General features: G+C 41.8%; 1 protein-coding gene across 1 annotated transcript; it reads left to right on the plus strand.

The window, feature by feature from the left end:
• The first annotated feature begins 5,408 nt into the window (after positions 1-5,408).
• On the plus strand, positions 5,409-25,115 carry LOC128233375 (uncharacterized). Its single transcript, XM_052947022.1, has 16 exons — positions 5,409-5,482; positions 5,623-6,553; positions 12,076-12,207; positions 15,218-15,371; positions 15,641-15,696; positions 16,129-16,410; positions 17,075-17,243; positions 17,509-17,694; positions 18,224-18,400; positions 18,794-18,986; positions 19,475-19,641; positions 20,245-20,443; positions 21,045-21,131; positions 21,521-21,717; positions 22,669-22,737; positions 23,223-25,115. The coding sequence occupies exons 2-16, from the start codon at positions 5,888-5,890 to the stop codon at positions 23,678-23,680; spliced, it is 3,192 nt and encodes a 1,063-aa protein (XP_052802982.1). The 5' UTR covers positions 5,409-5,482; positions 5,623-5,887; the 3' UTR covers positions 23,681-25,115.
• Positions 25,116-26,617: the final 1,502 nt, after the last annotated feature.

Consider the following 26,617-nt stretch of genomic DNA (forward strand, 5'->3'; position numbering starts at 1 on the left):
AGGCAAAACGTCATGATTAAAGTAATCTCAATAATAAAATATTGAATCACCTTAATGATACGAACCAGTTATAAGAAGAACGTTTACTCAAAAGAAATATACAACAGATAGGAAAGAAGAATAGAAAACAGGATAGACACATAACACTGCTCCTCATATCATAATAGAGACAAGCGACTGGTTATTTGTAAACATTAAAGGGACCTTCTCGCATACTTTTGCAAGTTGGCCAAACATAAAACTATTGTGGAACAATTGGAATTTGTCATTGATAGTTTAATAATTTATGTTTTTGTTCATGAGCCGTTGCAGAAAAAGCTACATTGTTAATTATTATTAAATCATTATATGCTTAATTTTCAAATCATTAATGTGCATTTAATATGAGCCTTTTTGTCATAAGAATGGGTTAAATCAAACGAAACTCTACGAGGCTGTGCTTTATTCATGAAGCCTTTGTGCCTTTACTGAACTAATGAGGTTTCCATTTCAGGAAAAGTGTATTCGCATGCTTAAAGTCCCAGTATGTTTAAGTGATGTTAACTTATTTATTCTGTATGTTTGTCAACATTCTCTTAACCTTTTTAAAATTATTAACCCCAGGGCCTAATTTCTGGAAACTTTGTAAATCTCTCATAACAGGATAAAGCTAAGCTCACACATTTTTGTTTTTTTCTATAATTTGTGTTACATTTACTTCTTAAAGATTTTTAGCCTTTAAATAAGAATAATCTTAATGATAATTACAATTAACTATTTTTCATTGATCAAAATCAAATATAAGTATTATTTTGGCTTATGGAAATATGCAACGTGTATCTGAATGAAATGCTGATAAATGTGAGACGGTCACTTTAAACTGACAAGAGACTGACGTTTTATAACAATTAAACGCCGCAATAATTGATTATTAAACCATTATCAATTCCATATCGGAGATGGTAAACAGTATTCACGTGGATGGAAATTAATTTCGTGATGGGACGTAATTATAGCGTGGAATTCCCGATGGACACCAGTTTGGAATAAAAATTGATTCATGGATAGTCAGATAAGGGCTTTGTCAATATTAAATTAAGTAGAGGGAGTAACAGTATGTACAAATATGAAGTGTGGACTACTAGAGTTGTAAATTACGCTTCGAGCGGACGGAGAAGTCAACTATGTTTGTACAACAGGGATTTTCCGCGTTTGGATGTTTTGGTACGTACAATTATACTGGGTATGGTTTGACCAGCTCACAAATTCGAAGTTACGTAATACCTTGACATCTTTGTAAACAGTTTGAAATAAATATCTGATATTGTGTGATATTTCGAGTTATCAAATGTAGCGAAGATTTGGGGCTATCACCAAACGGTGGACATCAATTTTGCCAGGGTATCTTTTTTAATACTATATCGCTGTTAAATAAGCGCGAAAAAATCTGGCGAACGAAATATCACGTCCTTGTGTCCTATGCAATATTTATTGCAGCCCGTTTTGTCGTAAACTTTAAGCTGCTAAAGAATACTCGGGGGAAACCCGTAAATTATATACGATAAGTCTTCTAACATGATATGTTAATCGAATCGCTGTTTACGCCAAAAACGGGACCTGGATATATACGATCTTAAATCTTACGATATTTTTGTTAAAACGGGACCAACACCATTAAATTGAAATGTTCAAAAATGTGTTATAAAACGTAGAAAAATGGTGCGTCTTTAGAGTGGAACGCCAGACGTGACTCATTGACAAAATTTTAAATTTGGAATGACGTTAAAGAGCTGGAGGAGGGCATCAATATATTGTGTTTCACGTAAACCAACTCCTAAACTTCATCCCGGTAAAACACTCGAACGCAAATTCGGTAATACTTTGCAAGCTAATATTTGATTGAACTTTCTTTTTCATACTTACCGCCATAAATCAGGACAGGTTAAGTACATTTTGAGATATTATGGTAGAATATTATACTTATAGTATATAATACACATGTCGTGATGATAGTTCAATACTTGTAGTGACCGTGTAAAACAGGGCCGGTGTCCGGATAACCGTGTAAACAGGGCCGTTGTCCGGATGACCGTGTAAACAGGGCCGTTGTCCGGATGACCGTGTAAAACGGGACCGGCGTCCGGATGACCGTGTAAAACGGGACCGGCGTCCGAATGACCGTGTAAAATGGGACCGGTGTCCGGATGACCGTGTAAAACGGGACTGGTGTCCGGATGACCGTGTAAAATGGGACCGGTGTCCGAATGACCGTGTAAAATGGGACCGGTGTCCGGATGACCGTGTAAAATGGGACCGGCGTCCGGATGACCGTGTAAAACGGGGTCGGTGTCCGGATGACCGTGTAAAAAGGGCCGGTGTCCGGATGACCGTGTAAAACGGGACTGGTGTCCGGATGACCGTGTAAAACGGGGTCGGTGTCCGGATGACCGTGTAAAAAGGGCCGGTGTCCGGATGACCGTGTAAAATGGGACCGGCGTCCGTATGACCGTGTAAAATGGGACCGGTGTCCGGATGACCGTGTAAAACGGGACCGGCGTCCGGATGACCGTGTAAAACGGGACCGGTGTCCGGATGACCGTGTTAAACAGAGCCGGTGTCCAGATGACCGTGTAAAAAGGGCCGGTGTCCGGATGACCGTGTAAAATGGGACCGGCGTCCGTATGACCGTGTAAAAAGGGACCGGTGTCCGGATGACCGTGTAAAACGGGACCGGCGTCCGGATGACCGTGTAAAACGGGACCGGTGCCCGGATGACCGTGTAAAATGGGACCGGTGTCCGGATGACCGTGTAAAACGGGACCGGTGTCCGGATGACCGTGTAAAATGGGACCGGTGTCCGGATGACCGTGTAAAACGGGACCGGCGTCCGAATGACCGTGTAAAATGGGACCGGTGTCCGGATGACCGTGTAAAACGGGACCGGTGCCCGGATGACCGTGTAAAACAGAGCCGGTGTCCAGATGACCGTGTAAAACGGGACCGGCGTCCGGATGACCGTGTAAAACGGGACCGGCGTCCGGATGACCGTGTAAAACGGGACCGGCGTCCGGATGACCGTGTAAAACGGGACCGGCGTCCGGATGACCGTGTAAAACGGGACCGGCGTCCGGATGACCGTGTAAAATGGGACCGGTGTCCGGATGACCGTGCACAACGGTACCGGCGTCCGGATGACCGTGTAAAACGGGACCGGTGTCCGGATGACCGTGTAAAACGGGACCGGTGTCCGGATGACCGTGTAAAAAGGGCCGGTGTCCGGATGACCGTGTAAAACGGGACCGGCGTCCGGATGACCGTGTAAAACGGGACCGGTGTCCGGATGACCGTGTAAAACGGGGTCGGTGTCCGGATGACCGTGTAAAATGGGACCGGCGTCCGTATGACCGTGTAAAAAGGGACCGGTGTCCAGATGACCGTGTAAAACGGGACCGGCGTCCGGATGACCGTGTAAAACGGGACCGGTGTCCGGATGACCGTGTTAAACAGAGCCGGTGTCCAGATGACCGTGTAAAACGGGACCGGTGTCCAGATGACCGTGTAAAACGGGACCGGTGTCCGGATGACCGTGTTAAACAGAGCCGGTGTCCAGATGACCGTGTAAAACGGGACCGGTGTCCGGATGACCCTGTTAAACAGAGCCGGTGTCCAGATGACCGTGTAAAACGGGACCGGTGTCCAGATGACCGTGTAAAACGGGACCGGCGTCCGGATGACCGTGTAAAACGGGACCGGCGTCCGGATGACCGTGTAAAACGGGACCGGTGTCCGGATGACCGTGTTAAACAGAGCCGGTGTCCAGATGACCGTGTAAAACGGGACCGGTGTCCAGATGACCGTGTAAAACGGGACCGGTGTCCGGATGACCGTGTTAAACAGAGCCGGTGTCCAGATGACCGTGTAAAACTGGACCGGTGTCCAGATGACCGTGTAAAACGGGACCGGTGTCCGGATGACCGTGTTAAACAGAGCCGGTGTCCAGACGACCGTGTAAAACGGGACCGGTGTCCGGATGACCGTGTAAAACGGGACCGGTGTCCGGATGACCGTGTAAAACGGGACCGGTGTCCAGATGACCGTGTAAAAAGGGCCGGTGTCCGGATGACCGTGTAAAACGGGACCGGTGTCCAGATGACCGTGTAAAACGGGACCGGCGTCCGGATGACCGTGTAAAACGGGACCGGTGTCCGGATGACCGTGTAAAACGGGACCGGTGTCCGGATGACCGTGTAAAACGGGACCGATGTGCGGATAACCGTTAAAAAATCGGGGCCGGTGTTCCGATGAACGTGTAAAAAGGAGCCGGTGTCCCGATTATCTTGTAAAACAGGGGCGGTGAGCGTATGACCGTGTAAAGCAGACAGGTCTCCGGTAAATGGGACCGGTGAGTAGCCAGATATACAGACGGACTGGGCGCCGAACCTACAGAAAGGATAAAAGACTAATTATATATCACATTTTAAGAACATAACAGAACAGAACATATATATGATATTAAGACTTGTGTTAAACACAACATTTTCTTAACTACAAATGAATAATGAATAAACAAACACATGGTATGACACAGGTTATACATTATATGAAATAGAATCCTAGATATTTAAATCATTTATAGCATCTTATTAATATGCAAGCATACAGACGCATGATAGTAAAAAGTAAATTAAAAAATGTCCAGCAAATTACGACCTGGTAAATTTTGCAAAGGTACGATCTATGTTTAATAAAAGGCTCTTAAAAGGCTTTAGTTTATAAATGAAAATTCGTTGTTTTAAAGAAATGATCAAATGCAGGTTATATGCAATGAATGTTTTTATGAAATATTTAAGACGCTCGAAACTGTCAACAAACACTTGTACCGTGATAGAAATACATCACAGAAAAGTCAGAATTGAATAAGTGTGTTTACTAATTGTCCTCGTTTTCAATTTTATTTGTTCAGTTATTACAAACACAGGACTTAAGCAGGTATCCATCTATTCAAACCTGGACAGTATATTGTCACTTAAAGGATGACAAATGTTGATTAGATTGTCTCGATTTCGTCCATTTCAGTTTCGGTTCTCTTTGAAGTTTGGTCCTTAGCTTTAAGTGTCCAATGAAATGGACATTTACTTTCGTTGGTTTAGTCATTTAGTGGATAGACTTTTGGCAAACTGGTCCCCGAGTACATTATATTATATACATAATATTTGTGTATTTCCATAATTTGCTTATCAAAGACTTTTAGCGCTGGGTTATGCGAATTCGATACTTATATTGATATGGACCGAAAACTTTAATCGGCTATTGTTTTTGCCAATCGAGTGTGCCCTGGCGCCTTTGTTTTTAGGTGGTCACGCCATTATAATTTTGAATATGTGACAGGCATGAAAGTGAGTTTTAAATTTGAGATAGTGGTAATTGGAAGAAGATATTGTTGCCACGAAGCAACAGGCTTTATTTCACCAAACAAAGGCTGTTTTTCAATGGACTTCAACAAGTATGGCGGACATTTTATAATAATATTAAAACAGATCTTAATATTTAAGGGAAGCATTTCTTTTGTTCTGTGTTATTTATCTATATTCATTATAAAACAAATTATCATACAATAATAACACCCTTTCATGTGTTTTTCAGCTTGCCTTCACCTGTGAAAAACAGCGGTTCTAAAATACTTTTCGATGAAACAAAATGGCTGAAGATGTGATTTTACCTTAAAAACGTGAAGCAGTCGGACTAAATTCGTACTTCTATCTCGACAGTTCAATTTACCGAGGATATTCATTTTCTTTCTCACAATTTGTTTGTTTTAATAGTGTTATAATACTGTAAAAAAGTTTTGTAGGGATTACGAGTGATCGGATCTCTGACGTTATTTTTGACGTTACGTTGACGTTACGTTATGGGAGTACAAGTGTTATCGCCAGAGAGCACACACGCCAAGCACCTGCGCTCTCTGCCGAAACTCCCTAAAAACTCTCACTATTCTATGAAGCCTCTAAACTCCGTCAAACCGACGCGAGCGTTACCGACGGTTCCAAATTCTAACGTTTCAAAACTGGATCCGAGTGTTAAGCTTGCTCGGGCTTTGCCCAGAGTACCTAAGCAGATGGACAACAAAAAGGCCATCTCCGTAACCGGAAGACATGGACGCGCTTTACCGGAAGTTCCCTTTAGAGAGGTTGGGAATTTAAAGAATTCGGACACTTCCATTTCCAGTCGAGCGTCAACCCCTCAGAGGACTCATAACACGAGTTTTAGCTCCCACAATGAAAGTACGCATCCTATGAAAAATCACCTTCACCATCATTCGAATACGCACCATTCGAATACGCATCATGCGCATCACAAAAACCACCATGCTTCGCATAACGACACACATAATACACACGTGACCAATACACATGGTAACACCACGCAGCGAACATTGCCGAAACTTCCGAAACTGCTACAAAAGCCTAAACCGGAACAGAACAGGATCGAATACATGCACGATGTTTACCGGAAGGAGGGGGATACATTCAGTGATGAAGGCAACTACGAGCAGGCCTTGAAGAGCTACAATCTGGTAAGAATATGGAATGTGTTTATGAGTTTGTATATAAAATATGTCATATGTGTTATTAATTCTGTATAATAATCAAGGCGCGTTGTATGGAACAATGTTTATAAAAATGACTCTTATTTACGGAATATAAAACATGATGAAGACTGACCTGCTGCTGGGACTCACTTACATGGCGTCCAACAATTTAAATCATAATTATTTAGGCATTATTTTGAAAATTGACGCCTAGGATGGTAATACTCTCTCTCTTATACTACGGACGAATGTCTGTATGTTGTATTCACTTCCGTCTCTATAAGAGTCACAGCTGACAGTTGATGACGAGTCTCTATAGCCATCCCAGCTGGCAGTTAATGATAGTCTCTTTAGGAGTCACAGCTGACAGTTGATGACGAGTCTCTATAGCCATTCCCAGCTGGCAGTTGATGATAGCCTCTATAGGAGTCACAGCTGACAGTTGATGACGAGTCTCTATAGCCATTCCCAGCTGGCAGTTAATGATAGCCTCTATAGGAGTCACAGCTGACAGTTGATGACGAGTCTCTATAGCCATCCCAGCTGGCAGTTGATGATAGCCTCTATAGGAGTCACAGCTGACAGTTGATGACGAGTCTCTATAGCCATTCCAGCCGGCAGTTGCTGATAGCCTCTATAGGATTCACAGCTGACAGTTGATGACGAGTCTCTATAGCCATTCCCAGCTGGCTGTTGATGATAGCCTCTATAGGAGTCGTAGCTGACAGTTGATGACGAGTCTCTATAGCCATCCCAGCTGGCAGTTAATGAAAGTCTCTATAGGAGTCACAGCTGACAGTTGATGACGAGTCTCTATAGCCATTCCCAGCTCGCAGTTGATGATAGCCTCTATAGGAGTCACAGCTGACAGTTGATGACGAGTCTCTATAGCCATCCCAGCTGGCAGTTGATGATAGCCTCTATAGGAGTCACAGCTGACAGTTGATGACGAGTCTCTATAGCCATTCCCAGCTGGCAGTTGATGATAGCCTCTATAGGAGTCACAGCTGACAGTTGATGAGTCTCTATAGCCATTCCAGCCGGCAGTTAATGATAGTCTCTATAGGAGTCACAGCTGACAGTTGATGAGTCTCTATAGCCATTCCAGCCGGCAGTTAATGATAGTCTCTATAAGAGTCACAGCTGACAGTTGATGACGAGTCTCTATAGCCATCCCAGCTGGCAGTTAATGATAGTCTCTATAGGAGTCACAGCTGACAGTTGATGACGAGTCTCTATAGCCATCCCAGCTGGCAGTTAATGATAGTCTCTATAGGAGTCACAGCTGACAGTTGATGACGAGTCTCTATAGCCATTCCCAGCTGGCAGTTGATGATAGCCTCTATAGGAGTCACAGCTGACAGTTGATGACGAGTCTCTATAGCCATTCCCAGCTGGCAGTTGATGATAGCCTCTATAGGAGTCACAGCTGACAGTTGATGACGACTCTCTATAGCCATTCCCAGCTGGCAGTTGATGATAGCCTCCATCACAGAGGAGTCACAGCTGACAGTTGTTGATGAGTCTCTCTAGCAGTTACCAGCTGGCTGTTGATTATATCCTTTATAGGAGTCACAGCTGAAAGTTTTTGATGAGTCTCTTTGTGCGTCCAAGCTGGTTTAGAATGCCTTCATGAGGAACCGTTTGTGACAATGTCCAACATATTTTTGAAGACTGATCCTAGAGAGGAACTACTGATTACTAATAATTGCAATACAAATGTAGTATGTCTTTACTTATAACAGTCTATGTACTAATGGGTTTAAGATGCGCCTATAATGTTGTAATATTCTTGGGTGTCCTATGTCTTGGATGGATCATTATGTACATGTACACGCTATGTTCCGACTGGATCATTTTGTACATGTACACTTTATGTCCCGGATGAATCATTATGTACATGTACACGCTGTGTCTTGGATTGATCATTATGTACATGTACACGCTATGTTCCGGATGGATCATTATGTACATGTACACGCTATGTTCCGGATGGATCATTATGTACATGTACACGCTATGTTCCGGATGGATCATTATGTACATGTACACGCTATGCTCCGGATGGATCATTATGTACATGTACACGCTATGTTCCGGTTTGGTAATTCAATACCCTAGTTTAAACAATAAAAAACAAATCTTCTTGAAGATAGTTGTCCCTATAAAAACAAAGTGGCGGTGAGGTGGCGACGAGATGGCAGTGAGTTGTGGTGAGTTTGCGGTGAGGTGGTGGTAAGAGTTGACTGTATGGTGGGGGTGAGATGGGGAAATGAGGTGGTGTGAGATGAGGAGAGGATGAGGTGGAGGTGAGAGGTTGCGGTGAGGTGGCGATGAGGTGGTGGTGTGGTGGCGTTGAGGTGGTGGTGAAATGGCGGTGTGGTGGGTAGAGGATGAGATGGCTATGAGGTGGCGGTGAGAGGTTGCGGTGAAGTGGCGTTGAGGTTGGCGGTGAGATAGGGAGAGGATGAGGTGGCGGTGAGTTGGCGTTGAGGTAGCGGTGAGTTGGGACAAGGATGAGATGGCGATGAGGTTGCGGTGAGGTGGCGGTGAGATAGGGAGAGGATGAGGTTGCGGTGAGTTGGCGTTGAGGTGGCGGTGAGATAAGGAGAGGATGAGGTGGCGATGAGATGGCGTTGTGGTGGCATTGAAGTGGCGGTGAGGTTGCGGTGAGTCGGCGTTGAGGTGGCGGCGGTGAGATGGCGGTGAGATGGCGGTGAGATAGGGAGAGGATGGGGTGGCGATGAGGTTGCGGTGTGGTAACGTTGAGGTGGCTGTGAGGTTGCGATGAGTTGGCGTTGAGGTGGCGGTGAGATGGCGTTGAGGTGGTGGTGAGATGGGGAGAGGATGGGGTGGCGGTGAGGTTGCGGTGTAGTGGCGTTGAGGTGTTGGTCAGATGGGGAGAGGATGAGGTTGCGGTGAGGTGGCGATGAGGTGGTGGTGAGATAGAGAGAGGATGAGGTGGTGGTGAGGTTGTGGTGAGGTGGCGATGAGGTGGTGGTGAGATAGAGAGAGGATGAGGTGGCGATGAGGTTGCGGTGAGGTGGCGATTAGGTGGTGGTGAGATTGAGAGAGGATGAGGTGGCGATGAGGTTGCGGTGAGGTGGCGATGAGGTGGTGGTGAGATAGAGAGAGGATGAGGTGGCGATGAGATTGCGTTGTGGTGGCGTTTAGGTGGTGGTGAGATGGCGTTGGGATGGGGAGAGGCGGTGAGGTGGCGGTAGGATGGGGAGAGGCGGTGAGGTGGCGTTGAGGTGGTGGTGAGATGGCGGTGTGGTGGCGGTGAGGTGGTGTTGAGAGGTGGCATTGAAGTGGCGTCGAGATGGAGAGGGATGAGGTTGCAGTGAGGTGGTGGTGAGGTGGGGGTGTGGTGGCGGTGAGGTGGCGATGAGATGGCGTTGAGAGGTGGCATTGAAGTGACGTCGAGATGGAGAGGGATGAGGTGGCGTTGAGATGGCGATGAGGTGACGGTTAGAAGGTGGTGAGGTGGGGAGAGGATGAGATTGCGGTGAGGTGGTGTAGAGGTGGCAGTGAGGTGTGGAGAGGATGTGGTGGCGGTGAGTTGGTGCCGAGGGGTGATGGTTAGGGGGCGCTGAGGTGGAGAGAGGATGAGGTGGCGGTGAGTTGGTGTCGAGGGGTGATGGTTAGGAGGCGCTGAGGTGGAGAGAGGATGAGGTGGCGGTGAGTTGGTGTCGAGGGATGATGGTAAGGAGGCGCTGGGGTGGAGAGAGGATGAGTTGGCGGTGAGGTGGCGGTGAGGTGACGGTGGGGTGTAGAAAGGGTGAGGTGGCGGTGTGGTTGGGCGAGTATGAGGTGGCGTTGATGTGCCGGTGATGTGACGGTAAGGAGGCTGTGAGGTGGGGAAAGGACGAGGTGGCGGTCAGACGGCGGCTAGAGGTTGTGGGGAGGTGCTAGTAAGAGATGGTGGTGAGTGGAGGAGGAGAGGTGGCGGCGAGGAGGAGAAAGGGTGAGGTGGCGGTGGTTGTTGGGAGGGGATGAGGTGGCGGTCAGGAGGCGGTTAGAGGTTGCGGTGAGGTGGTAGTAAGACATGGCGGTGAGTGGAGGCGGAGATGTGGCGGTGAGGAGGAGAAAGGGTGAGGTGGCGGTGAGGTGGCGGTGAGGTTGGGAGAGGAGGAGGTGGTTAGAGGTTGCGTTGAGGTGGTAGTAAGACATGGCGGTGAGTGGAGACGGAGAGGTGGCGGCGAGGAGGAGAAAGGGTGGGGTGGTTGTAAGCTTGAGAGAGGGTGATGTGGCAGTGAGGTGGGGAGAGGATGCGGGTATCTGCCGACTTTATAGTCTAAATAGCTAATAATTAAAAATAAAAGCTTTTGCATGTACTGTGAAGGAAAATGCAAAATATTAACACAAACATGAAAAAAAAAAACGTATTTGTTTCGCGTTTAATTCATCTGATTTAGGTGATCCATGCATGTCGCTCACGTTGCTCATATGGCATTTTTTGTTTTGTTTTATTACTTCGTTCGTGATGCACCTGCTTTTCTTTTTGTTTGTCTTTGCGTGCAGGTATTGACAATGTACGGGGAAATCATTACGTTCTTCAAGTGTGTTCATTATTCTTCAGTTAACTTAAGATTGTGTGATGTATGTGATTTTAAATGAACATCATAAAAAAAATATTTATTTTTTTTTTATTTTGGTATAAGTAACACATATTCCACTCGAAATCGGCAATCAAATTCAATCAAACGAACGAACAGTGCATAAATCACGCCCGTCTTTTTTCATAAATGCTGGTTTCACAAAACTTAACTGGAGTGAGAAATCTCCGGATAACGGGATGTATTGTATTAAGTTTCAGTTTGGATATTATCATCGAGCTTGGGTCACTATATAAGAAGATATTTACGAACAAAGCCCTTGATCCCCCTAGATCCGCAATGCAGCTTTATCAGAGTTCACATTTTTGTTGGCCCTATCGTAACTCCATAGTGACAACTCACCTGGCTTCATCACAGGCGTTCATGGTTTATTGAAGAATGGCGCTTCTGTTTTCTGGTGTTTGCAAGATTATGTTAATGATAAGTTGACGCAAAATGAAACATTTTACAGATATGACTTTCATTTACTTTGCTCATGTGAACCAGCAGTACGAAATGAGACATGAGGTTTGCCGGCAAAGCCAGTTTGATGGTCTGTGTGTGATGTTTGTATTTGTGTATGTGGTGTTTATACGTTGGTATCTCTGGTTAATTCTCGTCTAGGCCATTGCATTGTAACAGGGTTTATTTTAGAATGTTCGACTTCTGGGAGTGACCCTGTATATAGGTTTTATATGTATATTACAAAAATGAAATATTTTCCCAAAAACGTTTATACATCGTTGACAAAAGAACACACAGTAATTATATAATGGGAACTCCCCGCAATCACCTATAATATAAGAATGCACAAACATACATATATACTTGTTTGAATATGCATAGATAAAAAAAGCTTTGTTTCAAAATCTTAAATCAGTAAGTAGTACAACAAAGCGTGTCTTTCAGGCGCTGAAATTCATCTCGAATGACAAAACGACTATGATCGCGCGGTCCCGTGTGTACCGGAAGTTGGGGAAACTGCGAAAGGCGACCCAGGACGCTGATTCCGCACTCAAGCTGGATCCTCTCTATCATGAGGTATGTTAGAATATTTAGAACAAAATAGCTTAAGCTGCACTCTCACAGATTTCTCGTTTTGACAACAGTTTTAATTTTTGGATTTCTTGGATTGAGCCAATTCTGCGTAAATATCTGTAAACCAGTGATATAAGACTGCTGAAAAAAGATCCGATCGCAGATTGTCATATTCCGTTCAAAATTTAATGTTTTGTGGCTAAAAGCGTTTCTAACGGTTTGAGAAATATGGATAAAACATCATTTTTTACAACTTGAATTCGAAAATCTGCGATCTGAGTTTTTGTCAGCAGTCTTTTATCACTGGTTTATATGCCATTTCGCATAAAATGCCTCATTCGATGACAAAATAAAAAAATAAAAATTGTCAAAACGTTCAATCTGTGGGAGTGCTCATTTAAGTATTTTGTATTAAGGTGTGAGTGATGTAGTGGTAAATGTCCGCCCCTCACCCAAAACCCTAGCCGTTGCGCATTGTAAAGAAAGTTATACAAAGTCACTTTCGTTGACACGATGCTACGAGAGTGGGTGATCTATTTTTGCGGGGGAAAACCGGAGAGCCCGGAGATAACTCGGGTATCCGGCTTGGTAACCAGTAACCTCACTCACATGCGCCCAGGCCGGTAATCGAACCAGGATCGCCTTGGTAAGAAGCGAGCGGCTAACCACTGCGCAAACCGGAGTGGATTTCCCCATCAGGAGTAATTTCTGTGTTTACTTTTGTCAAACTCGAGCTTCCACTTCGTTAGTAAACGTATGATCTCGTTACAGAAAATATACTTGTACTGGAAGTAAGATCCGTCCGTTTACTTCCGTTTCTAACATCTGTGTCTGTCCAAAAAACAGTTTACTTCATTATAAATTTACAATATCACATAGCTTTCTTTTTTCATTCTTATAATTATTCATAAATTTTTGAGATTAATTATTCTTTTAGTGAAATGATCGACTTTCTTTCGTGTATTCTATTCCTAATGCTGCTCATTCAGGCATTCTTTGTTCATGTTAACAATGTCACAATAGAATACATATGATATCTTTATCGCCTTGTAAGAAACGTAACATGATCTTTTTAAAAAGCAAATTCAAATCGATTACTTACCCACTGAACCCGGTTTAAACATTATACAAAGAAAAGTCAATCAAAACAATTCATAGGGCTCAAATCAGTAGGGGATCGTTTTATTTGTTATAACATTGAATTTTGACATAATACAATTTCTATGTCAGTGATTAATTACTGCTAAGGCGCGAATATGACCCTCTCACGTGACACAATGAATAACTCGCCAACCTAGAATGAGGTTTTAATGACATTTATTTTATTTTTGGTTTTTATTTTCGTCTTTTGCTAAATTAAAGGTTTGATGCAGCCCCTGACTTTAAAGTATTTACTGAAGTCCGAAAGTCGATATATAATTGTCCTTATTCATTAAGTGTTCAAATTTTAAACCTTCACTAGTTTTGTTACGCTTATTTTTTTTATCTTTCTACCTTTGTTGTGTAACAATAACGCTGTGCTATAAAGAGCCCCTGACATGTAGCTCGCGCCCGGATGAGGCCAAACAAAGATGGCTTACGAGATGTACAAATTGATTAAATTAGTTTTTGACAGACAGACTGACAGATACAGACGGTCTTATATAATAGCATTTCTTAATACATAGCTTTCTTATATCATTAAAAGACGGGCACACACAGACACAATGAAATTCATCTTCAATATCGGTGGAATTACAACATAGACACTATCTTTGATTGCGTACAATGTTATTTCTGGGGTATCAAAATAAAACATTCATGGCCATAAGGGCTTTGTCAATCACGTGTTCCTGGTTAAGATTAAAATTGCCAGTATAATTAAACACCACACCTAAATAGTTAAAGTCGTTAACAACGTGAATATCGTGGCCATTATAAGTCCAGTTCATTGGGCAGTAACCCGCCTCTTTTACGAAACACCATAATTTTGGTTTTATCGGTATTCACTTTTAATCCCCAAGTGTTGCAGTAGTTTGCTAAATTGTCCAAATGGGTTTGAATTTCATCGGGAGATTTTCCTACAATGGCCATGTCATCGGCAAATAATAATAAAATACAATATCATCTATATGTAATCCTGAATTAATATCACTTAAGCAAGTGTTTATTTTCGATATTCTAAACAAATCAGTCGATAGGCCGGTCGAAGCTCGTCGCCGAGTAGTTGTTTAGAACACCAATTAAATGCTAACTTTAAATTTTTAGAGGTTAGACGAAATACCTTTCGAATGCCTTTCTACCAGCAAGTGCGCAGGCGCGGGCTTCTTCATATTTCAATGACACAATAAGTAAAATCCTATAATGAGCAAATGCAAAATTTGGCGGTTTAAATTTGCTTAATTGACTTTTGGTTGATAGAGCTATTCTAATTGATTGATTGTTAATCTGTTCGGCGATAATATCATTCCGGAGTTTGTTACAAAAAGCGGAACTTCATTTGCGGCGGTAGACAGTTATGTGTTTTGGCACTGTAAGAAAAGGACCGGAACCATTTGAAATGGGGGAATTTCGACCGAAAATTGGAGAGTTTTAAAGACACAAATATTACTTATTGTAAAATAATTTCAAGACTTTTCAGTATTGTGGGATAAAGGCGAAATATATAAAAAATATCAGTCAAGTTAGTTATAACTGGTGATGAATTGGGCAGGCGAAAACTGCCTCTTTATTAGTTATTTCGTCTGAGTTTGGTTATATTTTTCCGTCATCACAAACGGTCAGTCAAGATTATTTTAAAAGATTGGGAAAAAATACCTGGTATTCTTTTCATTGATTGGGATGAGGCCAAATGTCGAAATACCTGGTATTCTTTTCATTGATTGGGATGAGGCCAAATGTCGGCCAGGAGACATCACTGTAAAATTATGAAAAAGTCCTTAACTTCTTCCATAAAGGTGTCCGGATGAGGGCTGAATGGTATGGCATTATTAAAGGATGTACACATTTATTCAACTTATTTATTTTTCACTAGGGCTTGTTACAAAAAGCGGAGCTACTCTTGGAGCAAGGCGACTATGAGACGGCCCTCAACTACTTCCAGAAAGGGGCTCGAATGAGGCCAGACAAAGATGACTTCCATGATGGCATTGAAAAGGCCAAGCATGGGCTGTCGGAGAACCATAAAGGTAAACATTTAAAATATTTAAAACATGAGGTCTTGTGGTATGGCTAGTCGCCTTTCACCCAAAAAAGTCATATGTCCTAGTAATGGACTCCAAAGCTGGTTTCTTATTATAGCAAAGCAGTCTCCGTTTTCTTCTGCAGTTGTATAAATCATAGACTTTTCCATCAAAATATTTTAAACGAACTTACACGATAATCGCTTTCCACCACGAACGTGTTCTCGTATTCATAATTTTCACAAAAACCTGACGCGTGGTTTCCTATTCTTCAGTTGCGCGGAAACGGAAAAACACCATCAGTCCAGAGGAAATTGTCAACCAGAAAAAGGTTGGTATATCCTATGTCTTTTTTCCAACGTGTAGAATTGATTTTCTCGGACATGAACATAGTTGGCATCGTTTGTTAAAGGGACTTATCATGTAATGTGATGTATTATCGGCCTCATACTAGCTCGTATATAAGTTTACAATCTTAAGCCTGTTTTGAGGATACTGTATTTGCCAATTTTGGCACCATCTGGTGTCTAGTCCCTTTAATGATGCAGAATTATATACCAAACCACATATGTTCCGAACGAAAGAATATGCTCAAAATAACTTTCCGTAAAGAACATCAATGATACAACATGCCGTCAATGCTGATGGTTCCCTGTCAGTCAGATTGAGATATGTTCATTTTATTCTCAGATTTATTGTTTCGCTATTTTCTGCAGTAACAGAACTGCAATTGTCAAAACATCAAATCATTTTGTTCCATAAGTCCAAGGATCGCACAGAAAAGGCCCGGAAGAATCGCGAGAACGCTCAGACGCATGCGCAATCACAGCGGACTTTGTCACATTTGAGCGACGACAACCAAGACGTTTCAATGGCCTCGAATGGCTCTTCCCACCGTGAAAGCGTCTCAATTATCCAAGAGGAGGCACCAAAGGCCGCCCCACAGCCTCCTATGCACGTGCCGGCGCCACCATCGCAACCGCCGCCATCAATGTCTCGTGGCAAATTGGGGCGACAGATGACACCTATGCCTGGACGTTTGAGGGTATGTAAACGTTTTGTTTCATAACTTTATGTCATAAATATGAAATAAATAATAACTGGTATAATGAGTGTATATACAAACCCAGTTTTACAGCCAGGATTTATAAAGCGCATGTTGCTTGGTGCGAATTGATGCGCATTGAATAAGCCTTAATGTTGTAGCCACTTTCAATATTTATAGCTTGTTATGAATACCTTGGCTGTTATCTTTATTGTAGTGTCAAAAATATTTAAATTTGTTATTTTACACTTATTTCTGAAAATTGACTTGACACTTTTTCCAATAAATATCAAATATAGTTCAAAACTGTTCGAGAAACCAGGTTGTATGCAATAACCATCAAAGGCGACCCTGCAAACAAAAGTACACAGTGGTGCGTAGTAAAATGCAGCAGGGACCGGAAATGGGCAGCGGGACTCGCTCCGTGTTATTTATGACTTACTGGAGTATTGCTAACGCTGAGGTAGCACCCTCTTTTAAAAATTCAACAAACAACACTTGTTATATTAGTCATTTAATCTTCCGCCATCCCTGAACTCGCATGGATAAGAAGGAAACATCACTTTCCTCGCAAATAGACACTGTATGATTGAAACCCTTATCATGTAGCTTCATATCCATCACGATTTAAGTACTGATACTGTATCATCTTTCTATAAAACAGACTCGTCAAAGTGAGCAACGCACTATGGAAGCGTTGCAGCATCCGTCGCATCCGGAAATTCCCGGCCATCCTGCCACCGAGGATGACGTCAACGAGGACGTAATGAAACACATCCTGGGAAATATGTACAAAGATCGGGACTACCTTGAGAAATTACTAGGGGAAACTGGTACGCGCAAATAGACATATTTTTTTCTGTGGATTAGGTACTTTGACGTTAATCCACGTCTTAAACGCTCTTCCAAAGCCGCTGAAGCGTGTGTTCATTTTCAATATTTCAATATTTTTATTTCATTGTAATTATCAAACAGGGCAACTGTATGTATGTTATTTAATAAAAAAAACTAGTTTGTCTCAATGACAGTAAGTTATTTTATATTAATATATACACTGGTATGTATCCATACATACGGATATCCTCTCTCTCATTACAGAGAACATAACTCTCCCCGGCACCACCAACTTAGGTTCCACCGCCAAGAACGGGCTCAACTTCCTGTACGACAAGGTTTTAACCTGGGTCAGGAAGGGCGAGCAGGTGCCCGTGACCCAGCCAACGACGTTGCCAAGAGAAACCAAGACGTCCGCGCGCAGAAAGAGTATGGCACACGGATCTTCTGGTACGTAATTTTACAAAAGGCAAAACTAGTTGACACAAGATTCTAGCTTTGACGTAAGCGTTACAATTGATTAAGGGCTTTGTTAAAAATCGAATGATTTATTCGAATGAGTTATTATATTCCGAGTTTAGGCAAAAAGTGAATGCTATGGATGTGATAAAGATTTTTTTATTTAAAAGTCCATGTACGAAAGTTTGAAATACATGTGTACGAAATATAATGATGCTTAACTCTGTCCCTCGTCACTTTATCCCTCGGGGTATATTGCTTGTGTCTCAAAAACGTTTATGACGTGGTAGAATAAAAAAACATGTGCGTTTCAAAAAATAAATAAACTGACAAAACAATGATACGAAATTTCCAGGTAAATTTCAAATAAATAACTTTGGCGATGTACGAGCATATTTTTTTACCAATTTCCCCGTAATATTCTGAAATCGGAGATGCATTTTTGTAAAATCCCTGATTTTGGATCTTGAAACCTTTGATAATTACAAAATGAATGAAGCGGAGCATGTTGTTATATCAGTCGAGAGCCTGCTAGAAGAACAAGAGAAAGAAAATGAGGCCCGACTAAAGAAGCGTTCCAGACGGAAGGGGCAGTCAAAGGCGCCTCATACGTGGTACAACTTCCTGGAAAACCGGAAATTGGAAGAGGCCCAAGAACGCAAGAATGCCAGGAATAAATTTCTGCATGTCGTCGAAGGTAAGCCGTATTTTCCGTGTTTGGTTTAGTCATATAGTCCTAGCCTCATATGTTCCCATTAACTTCAGTGCAGTGGTAAGGTTTTCAAATGTATCAGAATCGCGCTAAAAATCACAGCAGCATCTCAATTCACCGCAACTTTAAAAACTCTGTCGTCTAGATTGCCAAAATGACCTTCACAATTCGCTTTTAAACGGCATTAAAGCCACAACAGCGAGCAAGCGAAAACGGGGATACAAATACTAAGCGGTTAAACAGTTAAATACAACCGCTTTGTTATTGGGCGTCTCGTAAATGTTGTTTGAAAATTATTTTATTTGGTAGGATATAAAACAGGGAATGATATAAAAAATGTTTAAAGTTTAAGTATTTAATTCATGTTATCCATACCAGGCCACAAGATCAGTCCAAAGGAGCAAGCCAACCTGGAAATGAAGACGTCCAAAAGGGGTTCGGGGGGAAGTCGCGGCCGGAAGGAGGGCGGCATGCGGAAGTCCCGGGACCATGATAGCAAGGAGTCGCTTAACCAAGGCTTCCTCTTCAAGTCGTACAGGCCTGGAAGTGACATGCGCAAGAGCAATGAAAGGTACTGTGTGATGTACGTTTGCATATATTACAGGAACTATAGTATACAAAGAATACCGGAAGTGCTCTTCCTGAACTAGATATTCGGATTTTTCGGATTACACCGGTAATTGGTAACCACCGGTATTTCATACGTTGGGGATACATGTACAGTAATATATCTTCAAAGTTAACGACAACATACATAACAAAAATTAATATTATAGAGTTGTATACATGTAATTGTGGATACTATTAAAAACGAAGCCGTGAACTCACTGTGCATTTCATTTTTATTTTTCAAAAGCGATTTACAATGCCTCAAGATTTATTTGGAAAGACCTCCATACAAACAAACTGAGAATATTTCTTATATACGTTCCGACGGTGTAGTTGAGATTCCTTATTGGAAAGTATAAATGCATATTGTGATTGAACGTATGAAAATTATACATAATTATATCAGTTGACAGGAATTGAATTAAAACCACCTCTTGTTTGAAACCACAGCCGGAAAAACACACCAATGGAGACGTCAGACAGCGAGGAGGCGATTGCGCGGCGAAAGACGCCGCCGACGAAGCTGCGGCGGTTTGGGGGTATAAAGGAAAGACAGGAGCGGCGGCAGGCGGCCGTTGCCAAGTATGCGGCTAAGGAATTGGAGGAAATAGAGTTAGGTAAGTTTGGAAGGGATAAGGGCAGACGACAAGGATGTTGGAAAGATATAGGATATTTGGTGTTCTGTGTTTCTTTTGTTGTTGTTGTTGCTGGTATGTTTGATGGGGGATGCGGTTATGATGTGTGGGTTTTGCGGAAACTACTGGTGATAGGATCGGCGGCGTGCGGCTGAAGCGAAATATACGGCAGGAGGAGATTGAGTTAGGTGTGCTGTGGAATTAAACAGGGGATGCTTGAGTAGCTAGGGGATGAACATAAGGTTATAATCTGTAACAATTATCATCAACTTATCGTTTGATTGACAACTGGCGGCTGGTCAATTGCGAAAAAGTGCGCAGGTTTGCACCAAAGGGCTGCGGGGAGGAGTCGTGGGAATTTGTGGCTAAAATATGCATTTGAATAACTTCCAACCATTATCGTTATTAGAATGCTTATTAAATTTGTTAAAAAAAGCGTCCATTCAATAATTAGCGAACATTGAATACATGTTATATCTTATATGTAACCAACGATCATTGAAACTCTATATATATTACATTATGTCGATGAGTTTTAAATGTCTATGTTCCCTTTATAATTATAAGTTTACTTTGATTGTTCAGCGTACGCCGAGGGTAAACAGGACGAATGTGCCAGCAAGGCGCGTCATCTGATGAAGATTCTGGACGGTGAAGATTTCCCAGAAAAGGAATCGTATATCGCCACGCTTCATAGTTACCTTGGGAACGTTGCTATAGGGAGAAGGGATTATGAGAAAGGCCTTGGACACCATAATATGGACCTGGAAATCGGCGAGAAATAGTGAGTTACAATTGAGAATCCACACGATCATCCGTTGGTATAGCCTTCAGGGCTGTTTCACATAAACGCTAACATATAAGATTATGCACAAGTCAATTGTAACCACGGCCCCCAGGTCCGGGGGTATACCGGGGATAGCCCGGGGAATGAGCTGTGTTTTTACCTTCAATGTGACCCCGCAGTGCCGGGTGATTGTGGTGGTTTTGTCTTCGTGCCAAAAATAGCGGGTAATTGGCCTAACCTAGGGTCCCATGGGTGCGCGGACATTTGGTGGGGATTTTACCCGCAGGGCGGAGATTTTACCTGGGGTTGGCTGGCCTGAAAGTCAAAGTCCCCGCTATTCCCTGGACCTGGGGGCGTGGTTACAATTGACTGGTGCATTATTATAAGACAAAACCAAAGCCTATAGTTTGTCTATTTCGTATTCCCTATACTGCTTCATAGTATTTCTATTACACGATTTGTAACTGCTTCATCAGATTAATATCACATAGATGCCTCTTGTCACGTTATAACGGATATATTATTCAACATATTTGTTAGCATTGTGAATTATCCAATGAAATATAATGACAGGTTATATTATTATTCCATATTTCAGCAAACTTGACGAGGCAGTTTCCCGCGCTCTTGGAAACCTTGGTCGGGTGTATGTACTCCAGAAGAGACACCAAGAAGCCCTCGACGTGTAAGTTGTGTTCAGGAGTCATTGACTGTACGAGACATCTTGGTAATTCATGTCATTACTACTGTACATTGTCATTGTACATGCGTTTACAGCATTCAAGGAGTTGGTCCGCCCATAATTTTGAGAACTGGCATCGAAATATTTGACGATTCAGACGGGTTTTTGCTTTTCGACGAAACGCTTTGTCAAATTTATTGTATATTAGTCTGTAAAAAACTACAAGTCCGCACGATATAAAAGAAACTAACTGATTTGTTAAAAGCATTTCGGATTTGTAAATAGAACTAACTTCCGGTTATGAACAATGGACTCCGCATAAGTCAACTCATTTAGACTTGAGTGAGTACGTACACAAATCTACATTTTCTTCTTGCTCAATCTTACCCCAGATTCCTGAGGAAGACCCCGATGTGCACTTCACGTATCGAGACTGCGTGGCTTTTCCATGAGATTGGAAACTGCTTCTTGGCGCTCGGAGATTTTGAGTACGCGAAGGACGCCGCCAAGAAATCCCTAGAGTCGGCAGAGGAGGCAGTCGAGTGGAGCTACCAGCTACAATCTTGTGTTTTGATGGGTGTCGCCGAGGGTATGTACAGTTAGGGTGGATTTATTTCAAGGGGTTGTCCGAGGTAGGTCCTCCGAGGATATGTGCGGGGTTAATATCAATTTTAGTTAATGGTAGAGAGATTGCAAATAGAACGTGTTTAAAGAAGTGTACCTAACTCTACTAAGGTAAATAAAGATTCGACGAAGGGTGTGTAGGAGGTTGTTGTGATTTTGTTTATGATATAACGTTCTTGCCGAAGTACATCCTCAGTGTGTCCCACTCTACCAACTTGAAGGTCTATTTTAGTCTTGTGTGTCGTCGAATCTATGTAAATGATCGCTATAAAAAGATTTCTAATGACTCGTGTATCAACTGTAGTCATGTGCGCTTTTTAAAGTGTCATGGGCATCGGTGAGGGTACTCATGCTGAGGGTTTGGTTGTTGTTAAGGTAACACTTGTATGCCTGTTCGTGGTTCATTGTCCTCATATTTTTTGGATAACGTAAAGTTTCAGTATTTTTAGCGAGCAATTCTTTAGTTTTGTTTACAATATCCATATTAGTTGTGATTAACATGAATTGACATTCAATGAAGAGTTGGAAAGATTGTCGATTTCGTACTTGAAATGTCTGTGTATATTGTTCTAAAAAAGGTATAATGGGGCTGTGGACTCCTGAGTTGTGGGCGTTAATTGATACTTATCAGCTATAGAAAGGAACCTTTCCCGCCCATCATACAAGTGGAATTCACTTATATCTTAGTTTGATTGTACCCTTCTGAAATACCTCACTTTTAATCACGTATCATTTCTATCAAAATATGTGTTTGAAATGGCACGTGGTGGCACGTGAGTTGAGTTACACAGGGTTGGGAAGTTCAGGCCCGTTAAAATTTGAAAACGCATGTTTTTAATGCAAGAAACCCTTTTTCTAGGAAATGTTCATACAAATTACAGTTTACCTTTCTAAAACTATTGCATTGCCCTTGCAGTTAAACTAAAGCAGTACCACGCAGCGTTCAACACATTTGAGAAGGCTCTCGACCAAGCTAGGCTGCAAGGTAAATATAAACTCTCTCTCCCTCTACCCCCCCCCCCCCCCCTCTCTCTCTCTCTCTCTCTCTCCCTCCCCCCCCCTCTCTCTCTCTCTCTCTCTCTCTCTCTCTCTCTCTCTCTCTCTCTCTCTCTCTCTCTCTCTCTCTCTCTCTCTCTCTCGGACTGAAAACTTCCTTTTGTGACTATCTTGATAATTTTGAACGCTCGTGAGAAGCGGGATTTCATCCGCGATCATATCCGCGATAATAATTCAACCAGCGTCGCGATACTTGCCGAGCGCGCTAGTTCTCCGACTTTACGTAGATTAATAGCTAGAGTACTTTGATAAATTATCTTTTCGATTCGATCATGTATTTAATTTAGCACAAACAGATTAATTGCTTAGTACACGAACATACAAGTGGTAGTCTTGTCCTTGCTGTTTATCAGTTGAGCTGACGGAAAAGAGGGGAAATATCCGATTATTCTAAAAATAAATTGTATTTTCCAGGCGACGAGAAAGCCGAGGAAGCTTTACGTGAGGCTCTGCAAGATGTCAATGACAGAATCGTGGAAGAAATGCGCACAAAGGGGCCTCTCAATTTCCCGCCTGATTCCCGATCGGATAATTTTATGACGCCGATGTCTCGGGCCAGCACAACCGTTACCGACTATCAGCTTCAGGGTTTGTCGCGTTCTAGGGCCGAAATCGCTAAAATGCAGGCCGATTTGGGTCCAAGATTCCGCGCAGACTATGCAAGAACGCCTGCTGGGTATTCCGAATATTCTAGCATTCTAATACCAGACGATGATGGCGAAGCGTCCTTGACCGATTCGCCCAGGGACCACCGTGAGCTAAATATAGATCTGGATCGACTTCGTACGGAATCGACAATGTTCGGATCGGCGTTGGATCTCCGTGACAATATTCGGTCGGAAACGTTTGTGTCCGGAAAGGGAAAAGTGTAGTTGTTAAATACTATGTTAAATTGAAACCGGTGAAGATGATAAGACAAACAAATATTTTGATATTAAGTTACCATCCCTTCGGATAATTTCCTACCCGATTTCGACAAATATTTTATTTTCGAGGTAGGAAAATCCCTTTAAGGAATGATAAAATTATGTATTACTTATACATATTTGTATAGTTTGGAACATAAAAATGTTTCATTAATACGTTTCGTTTCGTGGTTTTATTTTCAAGGAACGAAATGAAACATTCCCAAAGCGTCCTATAATATATAATAACTAACATCAACGGACTTTAAGACATATAAGATGGGATTCTCTTTCAGGTGTTTTTATATCAAAGATAAAACAATGATAAAATCATTATTACTGTTTGTCAATCGATACAAAACATTTGTTTTTTCGACAGAGAGAATGTCATTGAAAAACTGTGTCACAAGGACCTAAACATGACTCCCAAGGATGCACTTCTCTTATTTCGATTTAAAGCAACCAACAACCTCCTGTGTGAGACGAAAAACGTGCTCATTTATACTAGCTTTCATATAATGGGATGAGCTCACTCAATTAAATAACCAATTAATCAATTTTAGTCTATTATAATATTATATAATTGTTCACACAAAAACACGTGCCAATTTATAATAACAATTATATAAATGGTTGCTTAATCAATTAACTACTTAATCAATTAATCAATTTTAGTCTATCTGTAAGCCTATGTTAGCTAGAATGCAGAAAAATATATTCAAGAGAAGTGCTTTCAAAATGGGAGTCAAATTATCAAGTATATAGCTGGTATAATAAATTTGCCGGTTTCACAGACATATACACTGTTAAAGCGGTAACTTGAATGTGCCAAAATGTTTTTATATTTCTGTAAGTGTACTTCGTATCCTGTTGTTACTTTTTATTGATATTATCTCGGCGCAACTGTGATATTTTTAACCTGTATTTATTCGTTTGCAATTGACAAAAATATCATATATCGTTTCCAATCAAAACTGTTCTTTTATTCATTTCGGCAAGATGGTTTGTAAATTCAAAACTGTTTCATAGAAAAGTCTTGACTTCAATGATTTTATTTTAAAAACATTTAAATTTATTTTTATATTAAACTTATAAATGACTTTTTTATTTAAAAAAAATAATATATTTTTACAATTACGTCTTTTTATTTCAAAACAGAATAGATATGTGTGTCTGTCTTGTTCTAGTCAAGTTTTTATTGTGTCTTTACATCTTTAATGTCGAGTTTGTGTTGATTGTCTGTCGTTCTGTTTTAAAATATATATAATGAAATGTTTTATGTATACAACGTGCACCAAACCTTACTTGCCGTCAATTCATCCATATCTGTGTCATGTTGATAATACTTGTTATTTCATTGCAAACTTTTCATTTGTAAATAAATTATTTGATTGAAATTTCATTTTCTTTCATTAGACTTACTCACCGATAATTGATCAATCCCAATTTTAGTATATTGCCTCTCACACAAAACGGTGCTGTTTATCCCCATCTTAATGTATTGCCTCTCACACAAAACGGTGCTGTTTATCCCCATCTTAATGTATTGCCTCTCACACAAAACGGTGCTGTTTATCCCCATCTTAATGTATTGCCTCTCACACAAAACGGTGCTGGTTATCCCCATCTTAATGTATTGCCTCTCAAACAAAACGGTGCTGTTTATCCCCATCTTAATGTATTGCCTCTCACACAAAACGGTGCTGTTTATCCCCATCTTAATGTATTGCCTCTCACACAAAAGGTTGTTGGTTATCCCCATCTCAATGTATTGCCTCTCACACAAAAGGTTGTTGGTTATCCCCATCTTAATGTATTGCCTCTCACCCAGGAGGTTGTTGGTTATCCCCATCTTAATATATTGCCTCTCACCCAAGAGGTAGTTGATTATCCCCATCTTAATATATTGCCTATCACACAAGAGGTAGTTGATTATCCACATCTTAATGTATTGCCTCTCACACAAGAGGTTGTTGATTATCCCCATCTTAATGTATTGCCTCTCACACAAGAGGTTGTTGGTTATCCCCATCTTAATGTGTAGCCTCTCACACAAGAGGTTGTTGGTTATCCCCATCTTAATGTATTGCCTCTCACACAAAAGGTTGTTGGTTATCCCCATCTTAATGTATTGCCTCTCACACATGACGTAGTTGATTATCCCCATCTTAATGTATTGCCTCTAACACATGAAGTAGTTGATTATCCCCATCTTAATGTATTGCCTCTCACACATGACGTAGTTGATTATCCCCATCTTAATGGATTGCCTCTCACACATGACGTAGTTGGTTAGCCCCATCTTAATGTATTGCCTCTCACACATGACGTAGGTGATTATCCCCATCTTAATGTATTGCCTCTCACACATGACGTAGTTGGTTATCCCCATCTTAATGTATTGCCTCTCACACAAAAGGTTGTTGGTTATCCCCATCTTAATGTATTGCCTCTCACACATGACGTAGTTGATTATCCCCATCTTAATGTATTGCCTCTCACAATTGACGTAGTTGGTTATCCCCATCTTAATATATTGCCTCTCCCCCAAGAGGTTGTTGGTTAGCTCCATCTTAATATATTGCATCTCACACAAGAGGTTGTTGATTAGCCCCATCTTAATGTATTGCCTCTCACACAAAAGCTTGATGTTTATACCCGTCTTAATGTATTGCCTCTCAAGCAAGAGGTTGCTGTTTATCCCCATCTTAATGTATAGCCTCTCACACAAGAGGTTGTGGGTTAGCTCCATCTTAATGTATTGCCTCTCACACAAGAGGTAGTTGGTTAGCCCCATCTCAATGTATTGCCTCTCACACAAGAGGTAGTTGGTTAGCCCCATCTTAATGTATTGCCTCTCACACAAGAGGTAGTTGGTTAGCCCCATCTTAATGTATTGCCTCT

Source organism: Mya arenaria, chromosome 5 (genome assembly GCF_026914265.1).
Source record: "Mya arenaria isolate MELC-2E11 chromosome 5, ASM2691426v1".
NCBI lineage: Eukaryota > Metazoa > Mollusca > Bivalvia > Myida > Myidae > Mya > Mya arenaria.

Bases quoted from the DNA above. Each gene is read 5' to 3' on its own strand.
- LOC128233375 (XM_052947022.1), top strand. From the start codon at position 5,888: ATGGGAGTACAAGTGTTATCGCCAGAGAGCACACACGCCAAGCACCTG. The intron at 6,554-12,075 runs GTAAGAATATGG...CGTGTCTTTCAG, and splicing joins CCTTGAAGAGCTACAATCTG to GCGCTGAAATTCATCTCGAA. The intron at 12,208-15,217 runs GTATGTTAGAAT...ATTTTTCACTAG, and splicing joins TGGATCCTCTCTATCATGAG to GGCTTGTTACAAAAAGCGGA.